At 42.6% G+C, this 26,339-nt stretch overlaps 4 protein-coding genes across 6 annotated transcripts in view; 1 reads left to right on the forward strand and 3 right to left on the reverse strand.

Annotated features, from left to right (window-relative positions):
* LOC120424730 (uncharacterized) overlaps positions 1-26,339 on the reverse strand; it is a 117,809-nt gene that overhangs the window by 50,035 nt on the left and 41,435 nt on the right. The window contains exons 3-8 of one of the 2 annotated variants that reach the window (XM_052708100.1): positions 7,845-8,020; positions 3,959-4,180; positions 3,762-3,901; positions 3,492-3,706; positions 2,830-3,383; positions 2,038-2,765 (exon numbers count right to left, since the gene is read on the reverse strand). In XM_052708100.1, the coding sequence (XP_052564060.1) occupies positions 2,038-2,765; positions 2,830-3,383; positions 3,492-3,706; positions 3,762-3,901; positions 3,959-4,180; positions 7,845-7,994 (2,009 nt within the window). In that variant the 5' untranslated portion in view covers positions 7,995-8,020. The remainder of the gene's footprint in view (positions 1-2,037; positions 2,766-2,829; positions 3,384-3,491; positions 3,707-3,761; positions 3,902-3,958; positions 4,181-7,844; positions 8,021-26,339) is intronic. The other variant, XM_052708101.1, reaches the window with a different exon arrangement.
* Positions 1-26,339, reverse strand: part of LOC128092927 (uncharacterized) — a 158,775-nt gene that overhangs the window by 13,891 nt on the left and 118,545 nt on the right. The gene's annotated exons all lie outside the window — the stretch shown is intronic.
* Positions 9,445-10,658, forward strand: LOC120424734 (uncharacterized). The gene is made up of 2 exons (XM_039588924.2): positions 9,445-9,631; positions 9,688-10,658. The coding sequence occupies exon 2, from the start codon at positions 9,774-9,776 to the stop codon at positions 10,140-10,142; it is 369 nt and encodes a 122-aa protein (XP_039444858.1). The 5' UTR covers positions 9,445-9,631; positions 9,688-9,773; the 3' UTR covers positions 10,143-10,658.
* On the reverse strand, positions 15,238-18,349 carry LOC120424731 (uncharacterized). The gene is made up of 3 exons (XM_039588923.2): positions 17,095-18,349; positions 16,657-16,986; positions 15,238-16,593 (listed from the first exon to the last, which is right to left on the reverse strand). Exons 2-3 carry the CDS (start codon positions 16,711-16,713, stop codon positions 16,273-16,275), a joined length of 378 nt encoding a protein of 125 aa, XP_039444857.1. The 5' UTR covers positions 16,714-16,986; positions 17,095-18,349; the 3' UTR covers positions 15,238-16,272.

Genomic DNA, 26,339 nt, shown 5'->3' on the forward strand with positions numbered 1-26,339 from the left:
AAAATTGGCACATTTTTCCTCACTAAAACTCAAATATCTCGGCTCTGGAGTGTCGAAATTGCATTTTCTCAGAGGGAAAAATGTTCGCCATGAAATTTCCTACAAGCTGCATGTATTGATTTTACTGGGAAAAATAGGCTACCCTAAATTAAATGAGCATTTCTGAAAAAAGTTTCAAAAAAATGCGATTTTTTCGACATAAATCCGCCTGGGAGAGTCCAAAAACTTAGATTTTGGTCCAATATTGATAGTGCATCTTAATCTATGGACAAAAACCTATCGTTTGAAGATAATACTCACCAGATCGAATCAGTTTTTGTATTGATTCCAAGCGATTTTAGAAAATTTGTTCAAAAAAGTGACATTTTTCAGTAAATCGAGTAGGGGGTGCGAGAAAGTATTTTATTATTTTTTCTTGTCTAAGAAAACATTGTTCCTAACATCATAATCTATCATTTAAGAAGTGAGCACCTGAAATTCCTCGACATGACCTCAAAATGGGACAGGCTAATATACAGCAATTCCCCACGAAAACAGCATGGAAAAAAACAAAAGTGCTCGGATCGGGCTCAAAATTTTTCTGGGGGTTCCCTGGCCGAAATAATTAGACCCGTATTTTTTTGTTTGGCCATTAGGGTGGCCTACGCCGTGTTAGGGTGTTCTAAAAATTGGCCATTTTCGTCGATTTTCGCAAAAACCACTTTTTTCGAAAAATCATAACTCCTCGCCATTTTAACCGATTTCAATTGTCTTACACGCAAATGAAAGGTGATAAGTTGGTCTTTCAAAGAAAAATAGTTAGAAGTTTCAAAAATCTAGCCTAGCATATGAAAAGGGCGTTTGAAACTTTAAAATGCCGTTTTGGCGGTGTCTGGACCAAAGAGCCTATGTCTGAAAATATTTTTATCGGATTCCCCGGACATTTTTACATAACATACTAAAAAGTGGGAGGAGTTCATTAACAGGATTCCGAGATATGATTTTTTGAAAATAAAATCCGTGTTTTTTGACGCGCCGCGCGCAAAAACCGGAGAATGACGAAATTGGCAAAAAATCAACTTTTTTCACTAAAACTGCGATAACTTTAAAATTTCAGCAATGACCCAAATTTTCGTAATTAAAAGACGCAACTTTTGGTACCCAGACATGTATAGGTCATCGCTGAAATTTTAAAGTTATCACAGTTTTAGTGAAAAAAGTTGATTTTTTGCCAATTTCGTCATTCTCCGGTTTTTTTTTTTTTTTTAATACCGAATTACGCACTTCCCAGCAGAAGCTGGGAATATTTCACCTACTTTTTTTTTAAAGTTTTAAAGTGCAAACTATTACATAAATTAAAAACTATAGCTAAATTCTAAATCGGTGCGGGTTGTAAGCCGCAGTTGCTGGTAGTGGGCGGTTGGTGGCGGGTGGCGTTTGGCGGCGGGGGGGGGGGGTTGGTGTGTGGCGGGTGGCGTTGGGCGGCGGGTGGTGGGCGGCGGACGGCGGGTGGTGGACGGCGGGTGGTGGGCGGCGGGCGGTGGACGGCGTTCGGCTCGTCAGAAAACATGGATTATATTTTCAAAAAATCATATCTCGGAACCCTGTTAATAAACTCCTCCCACTTTTTAGTATGTTATGTAAAAATGTCCGGGGAATCCAATAAAAATATTTCCAGACATAGGCTCTTTGGTCCAGACACCGTCAAATCGTCATTTTAAAGTTTCAAACGCCCTTTTCATATGTTAGGCTAGATTTTTGAAACTTCTTACTATTTTTCTTTGAAAGGCCAACTTATCACCTTTCATTTGCGTATAAGACAATTGAAATCGGTTAAAATGGCGAGGAGTTATGATTTTTCGAAAAAAAATGGTTTTTGCGAAAATCGACGAAAATTGCAATTTTTCAGACCACCCTAACACGGCGTAGGTCACCCTAATGGCCAAACAAAAAAATACGGGTCTAATTATTTCGGCCAGGGAACCCCAATCCGAGCACTTTTGTTTTTTTCCATGCTGTTTTCGTGGGGAATTGCTGTATATATATTGGCTCTCGTACCTTAGCGTTGATTCTGTAGTTATAATTTCCTTCCACTTAGCTTTATCATCATAGCTTAGTTGGGTCACTAGCGGTACTGCTACACGATTGTTTTGTAAAGATGCTGTAGAAATAGTTATATCAGGTACTTCAACATCCTGGAGAACCCGAATAAGCACATCCCAGTTTGTAATTGTCTTATCTTCTGGCGGTAATTCAATGGGTTTCACATTTCCAACCAACTCAGGACTTTGCAGTAGAACATCGTTCTCGGAAATGTAAGTAGAGGTTGGTATGGTCATTTGGGTGACCATGGGCTGGCTTATTGTCATGCCGGAAGCACTGGAAACATCCGAAAAATCTTCCCATTTGGGATCCGAAGACTCCTGATAATTACGAATAGTGACATTCCAGTTAGGGTCGACCATTGGTTTGGCCTTATATTCAGTAACCATGCGTCTATGCTTTTCCACGTCTTCAATTGTTGTCTTTTCGGTAACTGTTTGTGTAAATACGTCATCTACAATATGAGACGATAATTCATTTTTTCTGGTTACAATGATTTGGGGTTCAATATGCTCGTTATTTCCTAAATCAAATGCATAAGGAATGGGGTATAAGTGCGATGAATCAACAATTTCAGTCATTGAATGCGTATCAGTCATTTCTGTTCCTAAAGAAACAAGACTGCGCGTTGAGAATGCTTGCGGTACATCTGGATAATTTTCAGGCCAATCGTTTTGTTGAATCTGTGAATGTGGGTTTAGAAATATTAGTTTGATGATAATAATGAATTAATATATGAAAAGTTACATTTTTCTGCTGGTTTCTTGAAATGTTGGGAACATAAGATGGCGATTTAATATATCTGGGAGCTGAATGTAGTTCAGGGGTATAAGTGAACTGAGATTGTTCAGCATCTTGCAACGATTCAAATGTTAGTACGCTATCACTTCTTGCATCTTCGTGGGTCTCCAAAATTGTAGACAGGTTGTTCCGCTCTGCTCGGCTAACCGTGGTATTACTGTCAGTATCAGATGTTAGTGGTGACGGCAGCGGTGGTGGAGTTCGCTTAACTCTCACATGGATATCAAATTTAGGGGACATCTCACAATTTGCTGTTGTTCGAATTTCTTGAGTATGGCCATAATGATCACTGTAAATGCTTGATGCATCTTGCAGAAATGCGCTATTGTCATAGCTACCATGTGAGCTTATAGGAAGCGATCCAGTATCTACTTCCTCATTTTCCGAGTGAGATTCACTTGGATAGTCAGAGGGTATTAGAGCACCATCACTACCAGAAACACTTTGAGTTTGGTGCGAAACATGTGCATGGTGTGGTAGCTTCAATCCTGATATGCTGCCTGAATGGTAAAACACAAAATTTGTGCAATGAGTGCGATTATTTTTTGTTTTATATTAAAATATGTGATATTTAAAAAAATAAATTGACAAACAAAACACGTTTTTACCTATACTGCCGGTTTCTAGAGCTGTTATCTCGGAGCCGCTTCCCACATGTATAACCCTTCGTACAACAGATACCGGCTGTCGGCGTAAACAATAGTAAGATACCCCAAGCCCAATAAGTAGTAAAGTAAGAAACATGATAGCACAAATAATAAACAATATTTGAATTCCTTTCAGTGGTGGGTCGAGTATGGATGCTGGTATCACGTCAGTCAAACTAAAAAAAAACATTGTATTATCATTCACATTTAAGCAAAACCATCAATTCATACATCGGCGCAGGTATACCCGCTGGAATTGGAGCTACTGGTGGTGGATATCGGCACACAATTGTGATGATTTCATCCCCATCCATCTCCAAGCCAGGATGGAAACGTACCACAATATTGTTGGTAAACACACGCTGAGGTTCCTGTTGTATTTAGATATTAAATGTAAGCTTTATCGTACACGATTACTCGCATCAAACCTGTTTTGTTCCACATCCTTTCAAAGGTAGCTCAACACTGTAACTGGTGTCACCCTTGCCTGTTATTTGACAAGCGCTATTTCTATCGAAATTTGCATATGCAGTTCCATAAAACTTTTCGTTGAACTTCAATTCCACTTGCATGGAGCCGGCAGCACAGTTTAACGCAGCTTTAGTGCGATTCAAGAATATTATTGGGCTTAGATCATCGAGTTTGGTCACCTAAAATAAAATATTTAGAAGTTTATTGTATGAATTTATTTTTTTCTGATATATACATTAGGAAAAACTTTTCCTTATACATTGAATGTTAAAGAGGTAAAAAGTTTTGTATACTTATGGAGAAAATTTGATGTATACTAAAAAGTTAAGATCTTCTAATTGATTTTCATGTTAAAAAAACAATCACTTCTTATTTCAAACCGAATAGGAACTAAACGGGAAAAGCCCAGCACAACCACGGGCCTAACAGATCTAACACAAACTTTTTTTTGCAGATTTCTGTTTGAACTACAATGTCCTATCAGTGGATTTGACCAAACTGACCATTGTTCCCCTTTCTTTTGAGCCCATGGGTAACCGTAAGCCATTTTTGTTTTGTTAATAAAACGATTAGACCACAATTTATGAATGAATATTAGGGTGGTCCAAATCTGGACTTTTTTGGGGCTACCCCCTAAAATCAAAGATTGACCCATCACTAGGTTAAATTCCAAATTTGAGCTCATTCTGACCACGGGAACCCCTCCCTCCAATCGCTTAAAGTTTGTATGGGAAAAATCGTCAAAATGTATGGAGAAAAGCAACTGTTTTACTTTTTTACCTGTGGAAGGCGCCATAGTTATCCGATGCTTACCATTTCTCAAATGTAGAACCTTCATTATATTTAGAACAACTTTCCTGAAGACACCATATTTTTAGGATTTTTTCCCGCGAAGTTATTAGCGCCCAAAACTGACCATTTTTGCGCGGCCAGCTGTAAGGGGCTACCTAACAACGATGTTTAATTCCAATTCGTACACGCACGTGCTCTCTCTCAGGTTCAAACTCTCTCACGAGTTTGCTTGCCTGCCTGGCTGCCTGCCTGCCTGGCTGCCTGCCTGCCTGCTTACCAACAAGCGCGCGCTGAATCTCTGCTTGGACTTTTGTCGTCGTCGTCGTTTTCGTTTGCTATCTTCTGCGCTGCGTTCCTGGCATGTTTATTATAATTTTCAACTAAAATAGCAGGTTTGTTTTGAGATATATTTAGCATATAAATTCTTAGATTATGTCAAAATTGAAAAAAGTGCACTAAAAAAAATAATTTGAATAAAAGACTTAGGCCTTGGCTAAGCCTCGTTTAAAAAATTTAAGCAAATGAACAAGATTTGTTCGTTTTTCCAAGCATTACAAGCAGTTGTTCGTATATGCTCATTAGAGAGAATGATTCAATTATTTTAAAAAATCTTCAGGTAATACAAATTTTGTTTTTTACTCTAAATATCATCCGACCAACTGCTTGTCCATTCGAAGGCGATTTGATTACAGATTTCAAACTACCTAGCTCAACAATTTCTATTTTTGAGGCTTTTCTTTTAGACATCGTTGCACTTTTTGGATGTTTCGGAATCGTAAACTTTTAATAATCGTCAAAGGCAAATATACCGCAATTTGTTGTAAGGAATTTTTTTATATTTTCGGCAGATTAAAATATTTTGTATGGAATGAAAAATAATCGTGATCATAGGGCTACGAAAAAACTTCAAATGTTTTCTTTTTAAGCTTGTTTGATAGTATACAAAAGTGAAAACAAACAGTTCCCAAAATCGATGAACTGTCTAAGTGTATTGTTCTTCCTGAAATCTATACTTGACTAAGTTAAAAAAAAAGTCTTATATTTTTTCTAGAAGAGTTAAAATCCCAGTCTTGAGTTTGGTATGATACCAAAACTAGAAATAAATTTCAATTACATAACATATCAGATGACAATTCATGGAGGAACAAATTTATCGAAATTTGTATTCTCTCAAACACGCCCTGATAATATGATATCTATTGTTAATCGCATATTACATTTAATTTTATATCTCGAAATAAATATCGAAATGTATCTTGAAAATTATAATAAATATGCCAGAAACGCAGCGCAGCGGATAGCAAACGAAAACGACGACGACGACAAAATTCCAAGCAGAGAAGCAGCGCGCGCTTGTTGGTAAGCAGGCAGGCAGGCAGCCAGGCAGGCAAGCAAACTCGTGAGAGAGTTTGAACCTGAGAGAGAGCACGTGCGTGTACGAATTGGAATTAAACATCGTTGTTAGGTAGCCCCTTACAGCTGGCCGCGCAAAAATGGTCAGTTTTGGGCGCTAATAACTTCGCGGGAAAAAATCCTAAAAATATGGTGTCTTCAGGAAAGTTGTTCTAAATATAATGAAGGTTCTACATTTGAGAAATGGTAAGCATCGGATAACTATGGCGCCTTCCACAGGTAAAAAAGTAAAACAGTTGCTTTTCTCCATACATTTTGACGATTTTTCCCATACAAACTTTAAGCGATTGGAGGGAGGGGTTCCCGTGGTCAGAATGAGCTCAAATTTGGAATTTAGCCTAGTGATGGGTTAATCTTTGATTTCAGGGGGTAGCCCCAAAAAAGTCCAGATTTGGACCACCCTAATGAATATGAATTGAACAAGATTTTTTATTCATTTATTAATTTTTTTTCTGTCAGACGAACGGGGTCACTTTTTAGTTTGACACCCCTTTTACACGGAGTTCACGCACACTACCAAACGTGTGTTTTGATAGTGTGCGTGAGCGCCGTGTAAAAAGTGACACTTCGTCACTTTTTAGTTTGACTTTGACCAACCAACGGGGTACAAACTAAAAAAGTGTCAAACGAAAAAGTGACCAACCATCGGGGGTTGAGTGTATATTCATAACAAACGCGGCGCAACTTGGAAACTTAGCAAATTTGCAAAATGCAAAGTTTCCCTGAGCGGGCGCCAAATGTTTAAGGAGGGCGACATTTTTTGTAAAGAAGACCTACAGATCAGCCTTGGTCGCCCTTAGCCAAATGCAGCAAGTAGAGCTGGTCACGGTATTTGATGTCTTTGTTTTTTCATAAAATTATTTTTTTAGGTCCTTTTCGGTACTGGGACCTGGTTAGGACCGAGTCGGCTTTTGTAATAACATTAGGTCTATTCCCGTACTGCAGAATTCTGCAATTCTGCACGAAATCGGCAGCAGAGCGTCCCGGGCAGACGGTAATAACAAAATTCATGCCATTTCAATAACAAATACTGTTAAAATAACAGAAAGTGTTATCGAATCTTCTTGAACAATATTTTTTTGCATAAGGATTTAATAACAGTTTATGTTATCATAACAAAATGTGTTATTGGTATGACATTGGTTGAAAGCCAAAACAACTTTGGAATAACGTTTTTTGATATGGAAGAATACCGCCAACTGTTATTGGGATGATCGGATGAGTTGTTAAAATAACAAAAAATAATAACAAAGATTTGTTCGCAGAATAACTGAAAATGTTATTACTCTGTTATTACAATAACAATCCAATAACAAAAAAATCATAACGACGAATAACAAATCTTGTTATAAAAAACAAACAATGTAATTGTCCTAGTATTTTCACATATCAAAAAATGTTATCCCAAAGTTATTACTGGTTCAGCTCTATCCCATTTCTTTCCCTCCCATGCAGAAAGACGACAAGTGCCTGGCGAACATTTACTTCCTTTCCGACGGAATACGTGATCAGGGATATTTCATCTCTGAAAATCTCGATGGCGTCGACTGGGATTGGATCCATGCCTGTTGGGGCGAGAGGCAATCACGCTTACCACTATACCACCGGTGCCGCTTAAGTGCAGTTTAGAATTCTTACCTTTCCATCTAATGTTGCTTCTTCAGGTAGCCCTTCTCCTTGGTATTCTATGCTGTTTGCATGTGATGCATAATTGGACTGTGCAGCACAATGGTTATCATCCAAAAAAATCAGAATTAATGCCACAAAGCAAATAAGAGTGGGCTTCATGATAAGCGTCTGAAAATATAAAATGACTGTTATCGTTTTAAATAATATTGTTATATGGCGTGTATGTTTAACGTAGTGAGAAGTTGTTGTTATTTTATTATCCATATAAAATTTCGAATGACCGCATAGGTTAAAGCTGCTAGAAATAAAGAGTTAACAACAACATAGGCGTCATCCATAAAGTATGTCACGCTCTAGGGGGGAGGGGGATCTGAGCAAGTGTGACATTGCATGTTATAAGTATAGGAAAAGCGTGACAAAGGGGGGGGAGGAGGGGGGGGGGGTAAATTTGTGCTGATTTTTGCGTGATGTACTTTATGGGTGAAGCCATATAAAATTTGTCTGCTTCCAGCCTGTTTGAATTAGGCCCCTGAATTCTTTAGGATCGTATTGATTCCAGAGACAAGCAAACACTGAATCAGTGAACTCGTTCCTTTAAGGAACATACTAGACGAATGATTCTTAAAATATTTGTTAGTCTATCTTATCGACACTTCGTTTTCTGTTCAGCCTATTAAATTTAATTCTCTACCCACACGCAAAGAAATTCCGGTGAACGTTGGATGCTCAATCGCCCTTACCCATCCGATGTTCAAATTTATTCCCATCGGATGTTCAAAGCATTTAAAAAATCACCAACACCACCGCATTCTGAATCATACGATTTTATTCATGCTCTAGTATGCGTGATATTTGTGCAAACCGAACAGTCAACCGAAGATTTTTTTTTTTCTGATAGCTCGTTCTTCTCTGTGGTCAGTTTGACGTTTTGTTTTTTTGTCGCGGTAGGCTGTGCTCGCTCTGCAAGTTTTTTTCGGCCAACAACGGTAGGCGGTCCAGGAAAGTTTCCGCCGGTAATTTTGTGCTCACCGCATCGCGAGTGTCCGAAATTGGTTCCCGTCCGTAGCCCAGAGAATTAATTTCGGTTTCTCTCCCCTCAACGTTTTTAGATTTAAGCAATATGGTACTTCCCTCACGGACAAATCAATCCGCGGCGGCCCGAGTTCGGCCAGCAGTTCCGTCGTGACGGCCGAAATTATGGAAACTGACACGGACCTGTTGATGCCCGTGCCGGAAGAATCTCCCTACTTTCCGGAAAAGTACCCTGGCAAAGTGTGCGCCTGTGCGCGCTCGGCGAACGCAGCCAGTTGGGCCAGGGCGAAATGGACGGATCGAGGTCAAGAACAGTGTCGAAGCGACGGTGGCGGCCGCGCTGTAGTCCTAGGAAGACGACGAGGGATTCTCCGGGCGCAGTCCCAGTCAGGGGGACAAACGGGCAGCGGTGGTGGTGGCATCACGCTCGGAATATCGCCGCTGCTGAGCAGCAAAAAACGATAGAAAGGATTGAACGTAACGTAAGTGCGTATGGTTGTGACCTTTTGACCGGCGACCTAACTAAACCCTCTATCTCTCTTCCGCAGAAACCCAATTATCAACGCCGAGTACGTGACTGTGGCCATGGTGGCCATACGTGATTTACTCGATCAAGAACGGCGGATACTTTTACACTCAACGGTCGTGTGCCAGCTGGTCGTTTGGCGTGGGCATTGGCGCGGCCACGGGGACGCTCAGCAACCTGGAGGTGGTCGTGGCGCAGGCCTTAAGCAAAAAGTGCTACTTTTGCTTTGCTGTGCAAGGTAGATACGCAAGCTACATCGCGGTCCAGAGATTCAAAACACTTATTTTTCCCCAGATGTCCAAAATTGTTCTACTACCCGTGCATCGCCGCGGCCGGTGGCACTACCACGAAACGTGACGTCGATTCCGAAGTACGGCTGGATGTGCCGGTGCTGTCGGGTTTGTTTTGAGTGGGGTTCGCGAACGCCGGGAGGGGGCGCTTCGTCGCGATGGCTACCAGCAGCGGGACAAGGGCCACGCCAATATCCACGCCTAAGTCCACTCCAGCGAGCACAATCTGCACCAAATCAAATCGCTGCAGGCCGAGTTGGCAAGCGGAAACCAAAGCTACAGTTGCAACCTCCCCCGGCATTGGACAAGAACGACGGAGTTCTGGCCGCGATCGAATCAGCCGTAGCCGGGAGCAACTTGGACAACTCGTTTGATGATGTCAAGCTGGAACCGCTGGTTACGAACGAGCAGGACGTGGTTGAGCTACGCAATCTGCAGAAGCTTGGCATCGGTGATTAATTTTTGTGCGGAGGCGTCCCGAGCGGACCAGAAACGATCAAATCTGGGAAGAATCTACGACCGCGGAGGTCAAACCGAAGAACAAGCCAATCAAGAACAAGCCAATGCTTCGGCAGGCTACTGTTGCCGTGGTATTCCGTTGCCATCGGTAGACCTGCCAGTCTTGTTCGCCGCCTCTCTAACAGTCTTCCACCAAGACGTCCCTCAAAAGCCCATTCAGAAGACTCAGACCTGGCCGGCACGACCAAGTCGAGGAACCGGTTGACAACAACAAAGACATCTCGTGTGTGTTACTTCGGAACTATTCGGCGGAGGTGCGGACAGTTACTGCGTAGCACCAGATTCCTGACTCTTGATTCTTGTCATAGAGATGACTAAAAAGCTGTGTGTTTAATTTAATATAAAAAATTAGAAATTTGTGTTATATAATAACAAATAAAAAGCTGTTGTTTGTTTTTCAATATAATATTTTCTCTTTGGGAGGAATATTTATAAAAAAAAATACAATTTCTGTTCTTGGTAAACCAAAAATAAACTGACTCAATCGTAATTTTGATTGATTTAGTTTTAATATTGGTTTAAGGGTGCACAGCAACTAAGGAAGTTGTTGTCTTCTTATTCCAAAATTGTCAAACTTACGAACCCAATCCTGCAATAACGGGATTGTAAAATTAATCAAACTTTGTTGTAAATTGCTTTGTGGACAGTACTTTAGGGGATGAATAAAAAAATATTTCGATAGTACCCGTAGTTTTGAAGATACACGCAAAACAGCCAATGTGAATTATATGACCATTGGTACCGAAATTTTGACCATCGAATGCTCATAAACGATCATGAGCATTCGATGCGCAACACGAATTGACCATTCGATGTTCAAAGTGCTTTCTGGAAAATTTGACAGCTCGTTTATATGTGTGCGTGTCGTCGCACGCAGAATTTTGTGGTTTCATCTATCCAACACTGGCGGCGCCACCGTACGTCTCTGCATTAGCGATAGTACCGCTTTTCACCACCAGATGGATATAATCGATATTTAGGACGCAAACCAAAATGATGGAGGAAATATTCATCAAAACAGACCATTTTTGTTGTTGTTTAACAAAAATTAAACTAAATCAACTGAAATTACAAAAGAATTAGTTTAATTTAAGGTTTAACAACAACATAAACTCTCTGTTTTGATAAATATTCCTCCAAAAGAGAATACATCGAAACGAACAAAAAATAACTTTGTTTTTATTAGTTGTGTAACATAAGAAATCAATTTTCCTGTTGATTAACAAATTATTACCAAAGTTCCAAGTATATCTTAGTTTTTGGTCATCTTTTTGACACACTTATATCACGAGTCTAGAATCTGATTTTGCAGGATCACGCAGGACTTTTTGCGCCGGTAGTCGATCACGTTTCTGGCGTATTGCGGCCAACAAAAGCGACACCATTAATCGTTTAAGCTGGTGCCGAGCTCAAGTGGCCACCCCCGCTGAGCAGTATCGAAGCAGTTTAACAGAATGTTGCTGTGTAATACGTCGTCTTACCCACCTCCTGAGACGGGTAAATTGATCTGGATGGGTTGGTTGGGGTAGGTCCGCCTGAAAGCGTTTGAGCGGCTAGTACTCGAATTATACCACCTGAACGGGACCCATTTCTGCGAGCTTCATTGAGTGCGATATCAGGTGCCGCTTCGAAAAGGCGTTCGATTTCTCAACGCGGCGATGGCTTTGCCGGCTGATGATGCAGGGACTTCGATTGACCAGTTACGTCGTAAGCTACCGGTGGTGACCGACTTCCTCTTATCTGGCAGCTTCTGCCATGGCGACGGACACGTTGCTCAGTTCCTCGAAGCGCTGGTGAAGTTAGAGAAGCACCCCAACAGCAGTATTTCCGCGTCGATGAATTCGACTCGCACGAGTAGCACTGACTTCTCCGATCTAATGGATGCAACTGATTCCGGCGAAAAATTTTCCCTCTCGAAACCCTCTCGATGATGGTAATGTTGAAAGGGCCAAATCGATGAACCTGGAAAAATGTATTGCTTTGAATAAATTCTAATTAAATCACTAGCAATTTTACCCGCAACAACAGGACAGTGTATGAACCCGTTTGATTGGTTGGTTGTTTGGTCGTCGTTGTCGTGCTGTTCGGCAAAACCCGGACCCAGATCACGGGGCCCGACTAGTTCCGCTATTGAAGTCTTTCCGCGATCGGGGCGAGGGTTTCGGTCAGCGGTGAACCCGACGGATGAGCTGCGATCGTCCTAATTGCGGGGTGGATTTTGTGATCGTGCGAGCGATTCGAAAAGGTTTCTACAGGACGGAGGATCGAGGCGATTCGAAGAGTTCGAACGAACGTTCCTTCTTCTTCTTGGTCACCTTGACCGTGTACATCAACTCGTCGGTCTTTCTCCAACTTGTCTGATTCAACTTCGTACTAACCTGGATTTTTTTTCTTCGACCTTTTGTCATGGAGTTCCTTCTACGATCCAAATCGGCGGAATGGTGGAGACTGTCGACGGAACGGCAAAGGACTACGACGTTGGTTGATCAGTCGAGCTTTTCGACACAAAAGGGTTTCGTTTGCCGCAAGTGGTGGCCAACAGACGGAACGCGAGTATCACTGCCGAGACGATTTTCCTTGGATTCGCCGTTCCGTCGACAGTCTCCACCATTCCGCCGATTTGGATCGTATAAGAAACTCCATGACAAAAGGTCGAAGAAAAAAAATCCAGGTTTGTACGAAATTGAATCAGGCAAGTTGGAGAAAGACCGACGAGTTGATGTACACGGTCAAGGTGACCAAGAAGAAGAAGGAACGTTCGTTTGAACTCTTCGAATCGCCTCGATCCTCCGTCCTCGCCCTTCCTGATAATCGGGTCCTCTTTCGGTCGGAACGTGCTGGCTTGGATCTCTTCTGACTGGAGGTTGCCGGAACTATCAGCAGCGAAGATCCCGAACCCGCGAGGTGACAGGCTCCTGCTCCTCCTCCTGCCGGCCCTTCGTATCACGTCGCAAATTGTAGCCCTTTGCGCTCGTTGAATTACTCTTACAGCACCTCGAGCGTTTCGCGCACAAAGTTGAAGAACGTCAACAAAAGCAAAAAAAATGAATAATATTTCTCTCACAGAAACCAAAAACAAAACAAAAAACTTACTGACTATAACACACTGGGACCTGAACTTTTGGAGGAAGATCCGGAAAACTGCGGATTTAATCCGGGCAAAACAAAAAGCTGCGCGAGAAAAAATTCCAACTGTCAAACGTGAAGAAGGAAGAATCTCCGCTATTAAAACAAAGTAGAAGAGGAAGACAGCAGTTCGATAGGGAGGCTCACACATACATTTAAATGGGTTTGATATGTGTTGGTGATGTTTACGAAATTTGAACGTTCGATGTTCAAAGGTATGAACATCGAATGGTCAAAGCCGAATGCGCATCCGATGTTCACCGGATAAGGTTTGCGTGTACTAAATTGTCTGTAACAAAAATCTGGGTGCAAAAGCTATGGTTGATGTGCACCGTTAACGGCACATAAATTGTCTGTTTTGATAAATATTCTCTGCTATTTTTTGGTTTGCGTCCTGGGGATGTCTGAATCCATCTGGTGGCGAAAAGTGGTACTAGCACTAGCCGTGATGATGTACGGTGGCGGCGCTAGTGATGAATAGTGCAAGCAGTAAACAGCTGCGTGTGATGTCACGCACACATTCAAAAGAGCTGTCAAAATGTCAGAAAAACACGTTGAACTTCGGATGGTCAACGCGCTTTGCGCATCGAACGTTCATGATCGTTTATGACCATTCGATGCTCAAAATTTTGAAACCAATGGTCAGTAAATTCGCATTGGCAGTTTTGCGCGAGGGGGATGACACTCCGCGATTTCATTCAAATCGTGCCAAATCGCACCAAATTCCTTCATCTTTGCTCATCGTACCTTCATCGCGGTCGTTTTTAGCTCATCGTGCCAAATCGCGCCAAATCGCGCTCATCGTGCTCATCGTGCTCATCGTGCTCAGATCGTGCTCGAATGAAAATTTTCATTCATGCAGTCAGAGTTGCCAGAAATTATTCGTTCTAGCAGTTTCCCATGAAATTGGGCGCACTGCTTCAATGTTTACTTTTGTTGATTCGAGCAGAATGATGTAAATAAACTAAATTGTTTTTTTCAGGACGGATTGCGGTAGAATCATAAAACGGGATTGTTAAGGCCGGAACCAGGCCGGAACTATTTCGTCTGCGATGACCTGGAGCCTGCTTCGGTTTTTATTAATTGTTTATTGTTTCCTTTCGTTTGGGCAAGTTGAGTTCAAAAACTGCAACCCCCGATTCAACGAAAATGCAGCCCTAAACCAGACTACGGCTACGTCCACTTCCGGCTGAGCTTCCCTAAAACCACTAAGCAGCCGTATACGACGCCGTATCATCAAGAATGCGACCAAAACCAAGGAAAAGCTGAAAAAAAAAACTCAATAAATCGACAACGACTCCACTGCCACAGGTGACAAACCGGAAGATGACGTCAAAGGCTCCGCCAAATTGGACAAGGACAATTTGCAGTCGAAGAGAACGTTAGCCAAACGGCGGTCCGGAAAAGCGTGACGATGTGCAGGAGAATCCGAACAAACAAATCCGGAGGAGAGTCGAATGTGGAGTGCGAGTTGTCATGATGGGAAGATGAGCATCGAGCAGCAGGACGTGAAGGCACGGCGTCAACGTACCGTGAGTCTGCCCGGACGCGTTCATCGCGGTTGAGTTGATGGCCGGGAATAACAAGATGTGCTGCGACGCGTTTACCGAGCGGATCAACAGCAGGCCATTGACGACCCAGGCACGCGTGGCTAGGTGATGCAGGTTGCCTTTTTTTTGCGCCAACGCAAAGTGTCCAAGGGCGCAAGACCGTCGGTCCTTACCGCATCAGCAGTACATTCACCACATTGCCCTTCAAATTTCCACACGACCTCAAAACTTAATACAACGTTTCAAATTCCACTTCCCACTGAGAATTTTGGCTCGAGCCTCGACTCGATTCAGGCTCGATCTCGAGCCAGATCGACTCGAGGCTCGAGCCAAAATTCTCAGTGGGTTATAGCACCACAGCTTTGACCGGCACCCCGGCACCCAATCCGGTCGCCTTCCGGGACGTTCACCAGGCAGTCGGTGCAGTTGCCCTGCTCCTCGTGACACCGGAAGTGCCCACTGCAGATGCGAACCAGCGCTATTCCGAGCAACGCTAGTGCGAGTAGTTTTGGAAAGGGCGGACCAGCGCAAGGCAAAAATCGTGGTTGCTTTTTTGACGTTGTAGATGGCCAACAGGAAGGGCTAACCAGTACGTACGAGAGGATCTTTTGTTCTAGCACGATGGAGATGTTCGAGCAGAGCACGCACGTCGTGAAGGCGAAGTAGATTCGGTTGATGAAGTTTTTTCAGCGTTTCTGCTGGCTGATGTTTTTGGTGATGTTGGTCAAATATTTAATGATTTGGAACAATAGGATACCGATGAAGGCGACAGAGGCGGTTGAGGTGAAGCCGAAATCGCGGCGAAAGAAGACCCCGAACGTTCCGTCCACTACGATGCAGTAGATGGTGGTTCCATTGAATATTCGAGCGAGCTGGAGGGCGCTCGAGTTGGTGATTTGACCCAGGTTTCGTGGCACCTTTCGGGGATGTCTTTGAGGTAGTGGAGAAGGTCGCAGGAGATGCTTTGGAAGGCGGCCTCCGCGAAGACGGTGTTGACGCGCTGCGTGAGCATCAGGAATTTGTTGTCCAGATCGTCAAGTTGGTCAACGCCGAACGTTCCGCGGTTTGCTTCGGCGTACTGCTGGAAGTAGTTTTGGGTTTGGTCCCGCTCAATTGTTAAATCTATAAAACGCTTATTTGATCAAACACATTATATTTCAGATTTGGTAAATTTTAAGCGAAGCCTGAACCTGAACACTACTACAATTGCACACTCAACTGCTTCTTCAAGTTTCTACTGAATGCGCGGTTACTGCTCCGAGCTGGGGTCTTTCTAAGCTGGTCAAACGGCGTTTCTAGTGGTATAAAAAGTGTATCCGATTCCACATGCTCGGCAGCAGCAACTCTTGGACGATCACGTGTACAAGCTCGCGTGGATTACCTTGGCGATTCACTCAAATGTCTCGTAGTTGCACATGGTTTCCCGCGAGCCGTTCGCCACCTCCGCCGAACCATCCTCTCGAGCAACTCCGCAGCCGAAGCTTGTCCGAGATCTTATGGTTCGGGTCGAATGTCATCGGATGGCCAGCCGCGGCCGCTTTCTGCCGAAAATCACACTGCTCGACGTCGGCCAGGTCGTCTCCGATTGGCGACGACGTCCCTGACGTCACCAGCTGGTTCTGGTTGCCTGCCCATCGCGTCTTGCAGAACTCGTTCATGCCGATTAGGTTCGCGTACGCGTCAAGGTCCTGACAGCTGAGGTTGTTTGCCATTTCCTAATGGTTTTTAAAGAACCGTTTTTAGATTCAGCAAGATTATTATAGTGTCGACTTGCTTACCAATCGGCAATCGGTATATCGGGGCAACCGTTGAGCGCGTTGATGCACTCGACCCATCGTAGTTGTAGATGGTTACCCGCGAGCCGTCCACCGCCACCACCAAACCATCCTCCGGGTTGACCGTCTCGAGCGACTGGTTCAGATAGGGTTGATTTCTACGATGCACTCCGACATGGTTTCGTTCGTCCTCGTGTCGTCTTTCCATGTCGTCCTTCATGTCGTGCGCTATAGCCGTATGCTGAATGATATTGGACACGTGCACCTAGACAAACCCGCGTGGGCATGGGCAGTAGGTCCGACCGGATGTCGTGACCTCGTGAAGTTCGGCGTCTGAAAAATGTGCAAAGAAGAAAAATAGCGAGAATGTTAATTACGGTAGTCAAGTGGCGCCGGGCTCTACGAGCACGTGTGAGTCCTCAATGTAGGGCAGTCTTTTACCATTGGACGACGGTCCGTCCGCAGCTGAATGGTGGTATATCCGGGGGGACCTGGGCTATTTGGTTGCATAGCTAGTTGAGCAGCTTATCGTGCTCGGAACTGATGCTGCTGCTATTTCCAACAGCCGTGGCCACAGTTACAGCTGCTGCAAGTGGTACAGCGGATCACTTCGGTTGTTGCTACTGGTCGTTGTCGTGGGTCTTCCGCCACTCAAGCTCGAGCTGCTTCTTGCCGGGCTGTTACTTAACGAGATACCACTGCTACTTTTATCGGAAACCTTCTCTCTGGCAGCACGCGGCACTGCTCGTGGCCTTACTGGTTGCGGTCGTGGCCGCCGGCGTGTATGCAAAACCACCGAATCAACCGGCCAGCTCGAGCGATTGTGCGTCCAGCTAACTGATTGGGTTGTTCGTAGTCTGGATGACGTTCTCTGGCACCGATTCTACGAAAACCATAATCTGGGAGGAATGTGGCAAGGAAGGCAGGGGATCGGGTTGGAATTGGGCTCAAAGAGTGCGGGTTCCACGACGATTTCCAGCTCAAGGACTCATCTGGAGCGTCGACATGGGATGTCGCTTGGGCTGGCGAATCGACGGCGGTGACTTCCTCGCCTTTCACAGGGGTCATTCCGGCTTGGTCTTCTTCGGCGAAAATTCTCGAGGCCGCCGTCCATCTCTTTCATGGCGGGCTTTCGGGTGTCCTTCTTCCTGGTTTTGGAAATCCGGTGGAAAATTTATCCTCCAACATCCACTTTTCCCACGTGTTTATTTTGTTTTGTTTTGCTCTTTCACTGCTCGAATTGAATTTCAGCAAGACCTGTCATTTGGTTGCTGTCAAACTCATTCGAGCAGTGTACAGCTCACATCGCGCGATTTTTCTACATCGCGCTCACATCGCGGTGAAATCGCGCCAGATCGCGCTCATTCTTGGCAATCGTGGCAGATCGCGTTCATCGAAGGTCATCGCAGTTGAATCGCGAGCTCATCGCGGGAGTGTCATCCCCCTCGGTTTTGCGTGCAGTTAGATGATGTAGTTGAAATGTCGAGATCGTTTTTCTCGTTTGTCGAGTATTTGATACACATTACAGCTGGGTTTCATTGTTCTTTGTTTGTAATTGTTTAATGAGAAGATTCGCTAGATATACATTATCCTTCAATTCGACCAGTCGTTTCCCGTGAAAAGACCTCCGCTAAGCAATTTAGCTCGTAAAGCATGGCAATGAATGTCAAGGGTTTCCAGAAGCGTTTATTACTTGCCAGTCTGTCAATTAATTACTCAAATTACTGGGCCAAAATGATCAATTACTTAATTACTTTCAATTTAATAAATAACTGTTTACTGTACTATTTTAATTCAAAATATGAAAAAATGTTAAATTAATTAGCTTTAAATAGTTTTCAGTTTAATGCAAGTCAAATGCCATTACAATATTTAATTTGTTGGCCCTGATTTTTCGACTATGAACTATGAAATTCATCAAAAAACGTTAAGCCATTTTCGATTCCGAATTTCGTTTTGCATTTTAAAATGTGTTTGGAAAATTGGTTTCAAATTGGTTTGACATTATTTTGGTTTTTTCTCAAGCATCATATTAAAAACAAATCCGTTTCTAAAAATGCGGATAATGTGAAATGTGACATTTACGATGATTTTAATTTCTGCATCTGAATTTCAGTCGATTCTAATTTCACAAAGTTTGATTTTTAACCTTTTGACATTGGTCTCAGAAATGATCACAAATTTTTCAGGAAAACTCCTTAGCTTATTAATAAGAGATATTTCAAGACTGTCAGTTTCTGCAGATTATGAAAATTTTTACCAAATTGCAACCACTTCAAAACTTTGCTTTTATCAATATAAATTAAGTACATTTCGGTTTTAAATATTTGATCCACCTCATGTTGGCTGCCTATTAGAAGGAAAAACAAAAAGGTAAATAAACAATTCTGGAGCAACATTTGAAAAGGGTGCATAAGCATTTTGACAGCCAGAACTATTTTGCGAATTCGAGTCAACAAGTAACTATTTTACAAAACCCGCAGTGTTAAAGGGTAGCTGAGAAGGCCAACTATAGTTTATATATTGTTTAACATTTTAAGTAAAAAAAAAAATAAAAATAAAAATTACAAAGTTTCGTTGAACAGGTACCATTTTTGAAATTTTAAATTACTTTAATTACTTAAAAATTACTTTAATTACCAAATAATTACTTAAAGTTACTATTATTAACATTAATTACTAAGTAATTAATGAGTTACCGAATTACCAGCTTAAAATCAAGGTAATTAATAATTACTTGCCAGTCTGAGGGCTTGCTGGAAACCCTTGATGAATGTGGCTTTATCCCATATCCCCGAGCTTTTCAAGCCACTTTCCCTAATCCCATATCCCCGAATATTCTTCATCCCCGAAAATCATTTTATCGATTGTCATAAACTTCCCCGAAAATTCAATTTTCCCGAATGTCATAATCAGGGCTGCGGAGTCGGGTCATATTTCAAGCGACTCCGACTCCGACTCCGACTCCGGCTTTCTGAGTTAAGCCGACTCCGACTCCGACTCCGGCTCCGGCTTTCCACAAATTGATAACTCCGGCTGCGACTCCGACTCCGGCCTTCCAACTCTAGCCGACTCCAACTCCGACTCCGACTCCAGCTTTCCACAAATTGTTGACTCCGGCTCCGACTCCGACTCCGACACCTAATCTTTAGAATCTTTTAGAAAACAGTTAGAGTCCCATTTTTTGTATTAAGTCCTGTAGAAAAGTTATGCAAGTTAACAAGACCTAAACTAATCTGATCGTTTCAATAGTTTCTTCAAAAAGCCAAAAAAAAACTTGTTGGAAATTTTGTTAACTTTGCATAACATTTCTACAAGACCTAATGCCAAAAGTGGGACTCTAACTCTAGAGTTTTTTTATTAGGTCCTATAAACATATGAAAGACAATAGTTTATTGGTCCTTTTCAAAAAAAAAACTCTGGAACTGTTTTCTTTTCAGAGTTATGACAATTTCCGTAAAAAAGTCGAAGCAAAAAATGTTCACGTGTAGTGGATCCTTAAGGATCAACACTTTATGAGAAATTGTAAACATTGAGGTAATCGATATATCTAATAAATTCAATGATTATTTCGAAATTAGTTGGAAATTAATTTCGATATTTTTTGTTTGTTTCAAATGTTTTCAGCAGGACACTTTGATTTATTTTTATTCACATACAAAATGAGCATTTTGCGTTCCAAGAAGTAGATTGATACTGCCCATGTTTGCATAAATGTCCCTGAGAAAAACGCATTTCTAATTTCTAGAAAAAAGTACTGGATGTTATATGCTCTTTTGAAAGAGCACACGATTTTGAATCAAACTGCATCAATAACTCAAAAACGATGAAAATGCATATGGGACATTTATGTGATAAGGGGCAGTATAATAGTTGATAATTTATTAGTAGAGTTATAATGTCAATTTTACAAATGTTTTTAAATATATTTTTTTTCGTTAGTACCGATAGTGAACCTTTATTTTCTATTGAAAAGGATCTACTTAAAATCTTAGCAATTCTATGGTAATATATTGACATTAAGTTGAATTAAAGTTTTCAAAATTAAGTTTAGATAAGTTTTATATAGAATTTCCAGATTTTTATTTTTTTAATCAGTCAAGTATGCCTATTTGGAGTTGGGAGACTGGAGTTATGGTGAATTGTCAACAAATAACTTTATTTATGTTAATTTTTCGAAAGGTGTACAAACTTTTTTTGCACATTTTTTGATTTCTGTAATAGTATTTGTTATAAAACTTTTTATAGAAATTATTTTTTCATGAGCATTTTGTAGCAAAATGTTCGGCATGAGTTTCTGAATAAAACGTAGTACTAGGTTTTTGTCAAACTTTGAATTGTTTACATGTTTCATCACAAAATGCGCATAGGGCCCAAGGGGTGTAAATAATTTTTTTAAATACTGTAAATATAAGCAATAAGAGGCAGTAAGGAATTATTTAAATATGTTTAATTTTTTTGACTACACAGTAACAATTGTTTACTATTGTATAAGTTATGAAACTATAGTTTAGTATATACAAACATTGACAAGAGAGGATTAACAGATTGTCATGCTGTGATCTTAGTGAAATAACACAATAAGAGCTTTCCAATCACCATGCTTCAAAAACAACATGACATCTGATAATTATCTTGATCCAAAAAATAAATTGATTAAAAAAAATGTCAACGCAGTGCACGCGATTCAATAAATAAATTTTAAAAATTGGTAATTAACCTGAATTATAACAAATATTGAACAATACATAAGTTCATAATTTATATAAAATATATTGATAACTCCGACTCCAGCTCCGACTCCGGGTCTATCAGAAATTTACGACTCCGGCTCCGACTCCGACTCCAGCTCATAAAATTTAGCCAGCTCCGACTCCGACTCCGACTCCAGCTATTCGAGTTTTGACGACTCCGACTCCGACTCCGACTCCAGGTCCCCAAAAAGACCCGACTCCACCGACTCCGGCTCCGACTCCGACTCCGACTCCACAGCCCTGGTCATAATCCCTAATTTGACACATTCTCCGGGCTCCAGTGGGAAAATTTAAAAACTTGATTTACTAGCGAAATAGATATTGTGATTAGATTATGTCTAGTTTAAGGCTTGCAAAACCAACTTTTACAAACATTCAACGTACGTACACGCCCAAGTAACCACAAGCACTAAATTGAAGTATTTATTCAGTACTAAATCAGCACTCGAATGTTTTGAAGTAGTAAATAAGCTTTGCGAATGCCTCAAAGTACCAAGACTTTGCAGCATTACAACTGGCATTAAATCACCATTTACGACCTTGAAAATGTGCTTCAAAGCATTTGATGTTTATCAACAAAGTAACCCATTCATACGGGAAACATTTCAGCCAGGCACGCTCTTATTGACTTTAATCCTTCTCCCGTTATACCGTTCCAATAAGCGTGCGGGCTAAGGCGCATTTCCCCCAGTGTGCAACAGTTTTATTTTTGCGTGAATTGGGTTCAATTCCCGCTGACTGAAGTGTTTTTTTTTTGTGGAAAACTGCAGCCTGTAATTAAGCCAATTATTTTCAAAACATATGCCCATAGCACAAAGGACATTATCAAAAGTTCTCTGGTAAATTGAATGACTTTTCTCGCAAGCAAAAAGCTGCTTTCCGGAAGTCTGATACACTTTGTGAAATTTTGCCACCCGTGGACCAAGCACTCCTCGGAAAAACAGTTTACGTTAGCCGTTAGCCATTACTTGTCCCTATTAACCCCAAGCCTTCCGTAATTGATTGACTGGATTGACACTTGACTGGCTGGCCGCGATTTGCTGAGTGTTTTGTCTTTAATTTCCGTGCAACGAAATGACAACGGGTTTTTCTCATGAACCAGAAGCTCTAAACAGCAGAAAGAAAGTCTCATTAATGTTCGATGCATCAACCACATCGATTAAAACTTTCAAAACAAACACTCATTTCAGAATACGCGCCAGCCAACTGGCGCGCATCCTGGAGATCGACGAGAAAAATGCAAGAATAACATCAAAGTGTCACACTCACACATGAAACGCAACAGGAGAAAAAAAAACAGGAGGCCCACCACCAAGTGTGTGGAGCAGCTAGCTGTCCTTTTTTTTCCCTCAGCCTTGACGTCGATAAAGCAGTTTTTTTGTTGGAGCTTTCGGTGAGGCATTAAATCAGCATCACTGTGCGCCACTTGAAATATTTCTCAAGGGAAAAGTGCTGATTTAATGTTTTGAAGCATTATTTGCTGGTATTAAATGCCAATATAATGCTGATTTAATGCCGCTATTTAGTGCCTCGCGGTTACTTGGGCGGTCCGATTGAGTTTACTGACCTAAGGGTGTAAAAGTTCTGTCTAGTCGGGGGTCCATCTCCCATTCACGATCTTATTCCGTAAATGTATTTCAACTATCTAGCTAATTCTTCAAAATTAAGATATAGAAAACTATGTCCACATATCTGAGCGAGTTGTGGCGCTATAACCACGGCAAATAGTGTCGAGGGCATTCGAGGAAATACAATGTCCCATCCCAGAGGGTCCCGGAGTACCAAACCCTCTTAGCATGGTGCTCCCAATGAATACAACCAAAATCTCGGAGCGTATAGTCGACGACACGACAAGACACTCGGTGGAAAAACTTTTGCAAAATGTGTTCCTCACCGTGAACCGGGAAACAACCGTGAATGTCCAAAGTCACGGTAAAATTGAAGGACCCCTCGTTATTTCGTAAAATAAACTTTTTTCGCAACACTGCTTGTTTGTAATTATTTATGTTGGATTGGAATCAGCTGTGTTTTGTTGATTGTTTTCGAGAATGATCGCACCGATCGATCGCCTTCGCGGGAGAGTGGCCACTTAGTGGCGTTGGCCGGGTACTACGTAACCCGACTTCCGGCGCCAAAGATTTTGCACCGCACACTTGTCCGCCAGCTGGGCCCACTCGCGATGTAGGACGATCTCGTAGCTATCAGGCAGCAGACGGGATGCTAGCAAAGCCATCGAGTTTCATTGAGGTGGGATCCGGAACGGGAACCGCTCCATAAGCTTTTGCAGCTTGAGTCTTTCCTCCTCGCGGACGCCGAACTCACAGGACAGCGAAAATATGCTGATAAGTTCAATCTCGCTAAGCGTTATCTTTAGCAGCTGGTTGCACGTCGCGACTCTGGATTCGGTTGCGCATTTTGAAGCCGGCGAACACGAGTTGCACGTACATGGGCAGTTTCTCGATGACCATCAGTTCCTCTTCGAAGGATTATGGCTTCAACGCCGGCACGTGAACTTCTTCGTAACCCTTGCGCTGTTTGCGAAAACATCCATCGAACAATTGGCACCGGTTGTTGGTAGTTCGTGTCGGGTTCGACTCACTAGCTCGGGCCATCACAACGAATCCTGCCGGAACCACTTCCGTCTAAACTTTCCATCGTAACAGTTGGCCCATCGTTACTCCAAGGCCTTGTTACGGGAATGAAGGCGTTAAACTATTTCGGGTAGATGTAGAATAAACCAAGCTGCATCGGCGCTTTCGGTTGGGTGGTGCATCACTGGAATCGGTTCTGCTGAAGTTTTCAACCCGTTGCGTAAACAACAACCTTCAACCCGTTCGGTGGTGTCCGTCGGTGACCGGATCATCAGAATTTCGTGAATTTTTAACAAAGTTCTGTCCCGCGTTTGGTTGTACCAAGAACTATGGTGCTTCTGAAAACCTTCACCGGCAGCTCGGGCGAGGACACTCCACCAAAGTGCCCTCCTGTTAAAGGTGGAAGATTGCAACGAGATTTCCATCTGCAACATCCGGGTGTCGCCGAACAACACATCATCACGATTTACGACTCGGAACGAACATTACGGCGCAGGTGAAGGCCGTCAGTATTTGCACTAAAGCGATCGAGCGCGGCTACACGGTCCGGGTGAGGGTGCGCGGCCTCGGCCCCGGTCGATTGTCCGCCATCAAGAGCCTCGAGATGGTCGGCATGATCCCCAGCAAGCTGCGCAAGTTGAAGAATTGTGTTACTTTACTTCTGTTGGTTGGAATTAAGGGTTCTTAGAGTAGCGGGTCCAAGAATGTCATTGCAGACACCGGAACGACGGAAAAGATGGCGCAACACCGGAGAATCGGCTAGTTAGTTGGGCGACGTGAATCGGAGCGGTTAGAAGATGCCTTTTTTCCAGCGCTACGACTTTCGTCGGACTCGCTTTTGTCTTTCGTACCCATTCATCTCTCTCCCGAATTTCGTCACGGGCTTTTGCTATTTTAAATGGTGGTATGTCCCACGCTTCTTCCTCCCTTGTAGATTCCGAACATCATCTCTGCAGTAAACTTGACGCGTAATCTAATTTAAGGCTTTCTCCAGAATCCCTTCGAAAGATTGGCTGCGCTAGGATTTGATTAGATACGATTTGATCAACGGGGCAGTTGATATTTTAAACCTGTTTAGCACGTTCAGAAAGCAAAAATTCCCGATGACCATTTTGTTTCAAAGTTACGCAAAATAATGCTGTTGCTGACAATGACGGCAACACCAAAATTAATAAAAATAAATTGTTCGCTCTACATCATTGCCTTAGCGTTCTCGATTGCGAGATTCCTACTTGAAATTACAGATTGTCAAGGGAGACAGATTGGCCGATGCAAAATAAATTGGCACAGGCAACGTATGTTTTGCGCTTGCAACACTGCCAGTTTTGCTGGGCGTAAAGGGCGGTTGGTGTCCAGCGCGTTTGGTGTCCAGAAACATTGGCCAATCTGTTTCCCTAGACAATCTGTACTTGAAACTAGGTGTCCGAAGGCTTGACTTGATTGTTTAGGTTATTTAAACCTCTTTTACACCTAAACTTCAATCAACCCCGGGATTCGAACTGACGATCAGTGACTCCACCGAGACAGAACCTAGGGAGACGACTCCTACACCTGGATTAAGCTAACGATCTAACATCTAAGTTAGACCGGGGACAACATTTACTTCCCCGTCCGACGGAAAGCTTGATCAGACAAATCTCGTCTTGAAAAATGCCACCGGGGCCGTCTGGGATCGAACCCAGGCCGACTGGGTGAGAGGCAACCACGCTTCCCCAAAATTAAATCATTTAAACTTGGCCAGTCTATCACTGGACTGCCTGTAGTTCCCATGACGGCACCCCACTCAGTTACAAATTTCCATGCCAGCAAAATGCCGGCGGATGAAAGGGTCGCCACGCCAATGTGAGTAATCAAAACATTTCCCACTTCTTCCATCAAACCGCTGCCCAAATTCTCACTTGAATTCCACTTCGTTTACCGATGAATACTCACCCACACCTCTTCTTCCCTAGCGTACACATTTTCTTTGCACCTCCACCTCAAATTTTGTGGAACAAAAACTTTTAAAACAAAAAAAAAGCGGAAGCATAGTTTTTGCTACCGACTGCGCCAATTGTAGAATCCAAACTGAGCGCGCAACACTTGAGCGCTACTTGTCAAACTATGCGCCTGTAACTCACGCTCTCAGCGAATGCCGCACTCACTCTCACTTGCTGTCAAAACACTCGCAGCAGCTTGCCGATATAGGGGAGCATGGGATATAATGATTATACCTCGACTCTACATGTCCCCACGGTTCTTCTTCCACTGTCGATTCAGAATTGTGTTGTTGTTCGAACACTCGGTGCTCAAACTCAACCCACTTTAAAACGAATCATGTCTCTGCGATACGACTTTACGC

Source organism: Culex pipiens, chromosome 1 (genome assembly GCF_016801865.2).
Source record: "Culex pipiens pallens isolate TS chromosome 1, TS_CPP_V2, whole genome shotgun sequence".
Taxonomy (NCBI): domain Eukaryota; kingdom Metazoa; phylum Arthropoda; class Insecta; order Diptera; family Culicidae; genus Culex; species Culex pipiens.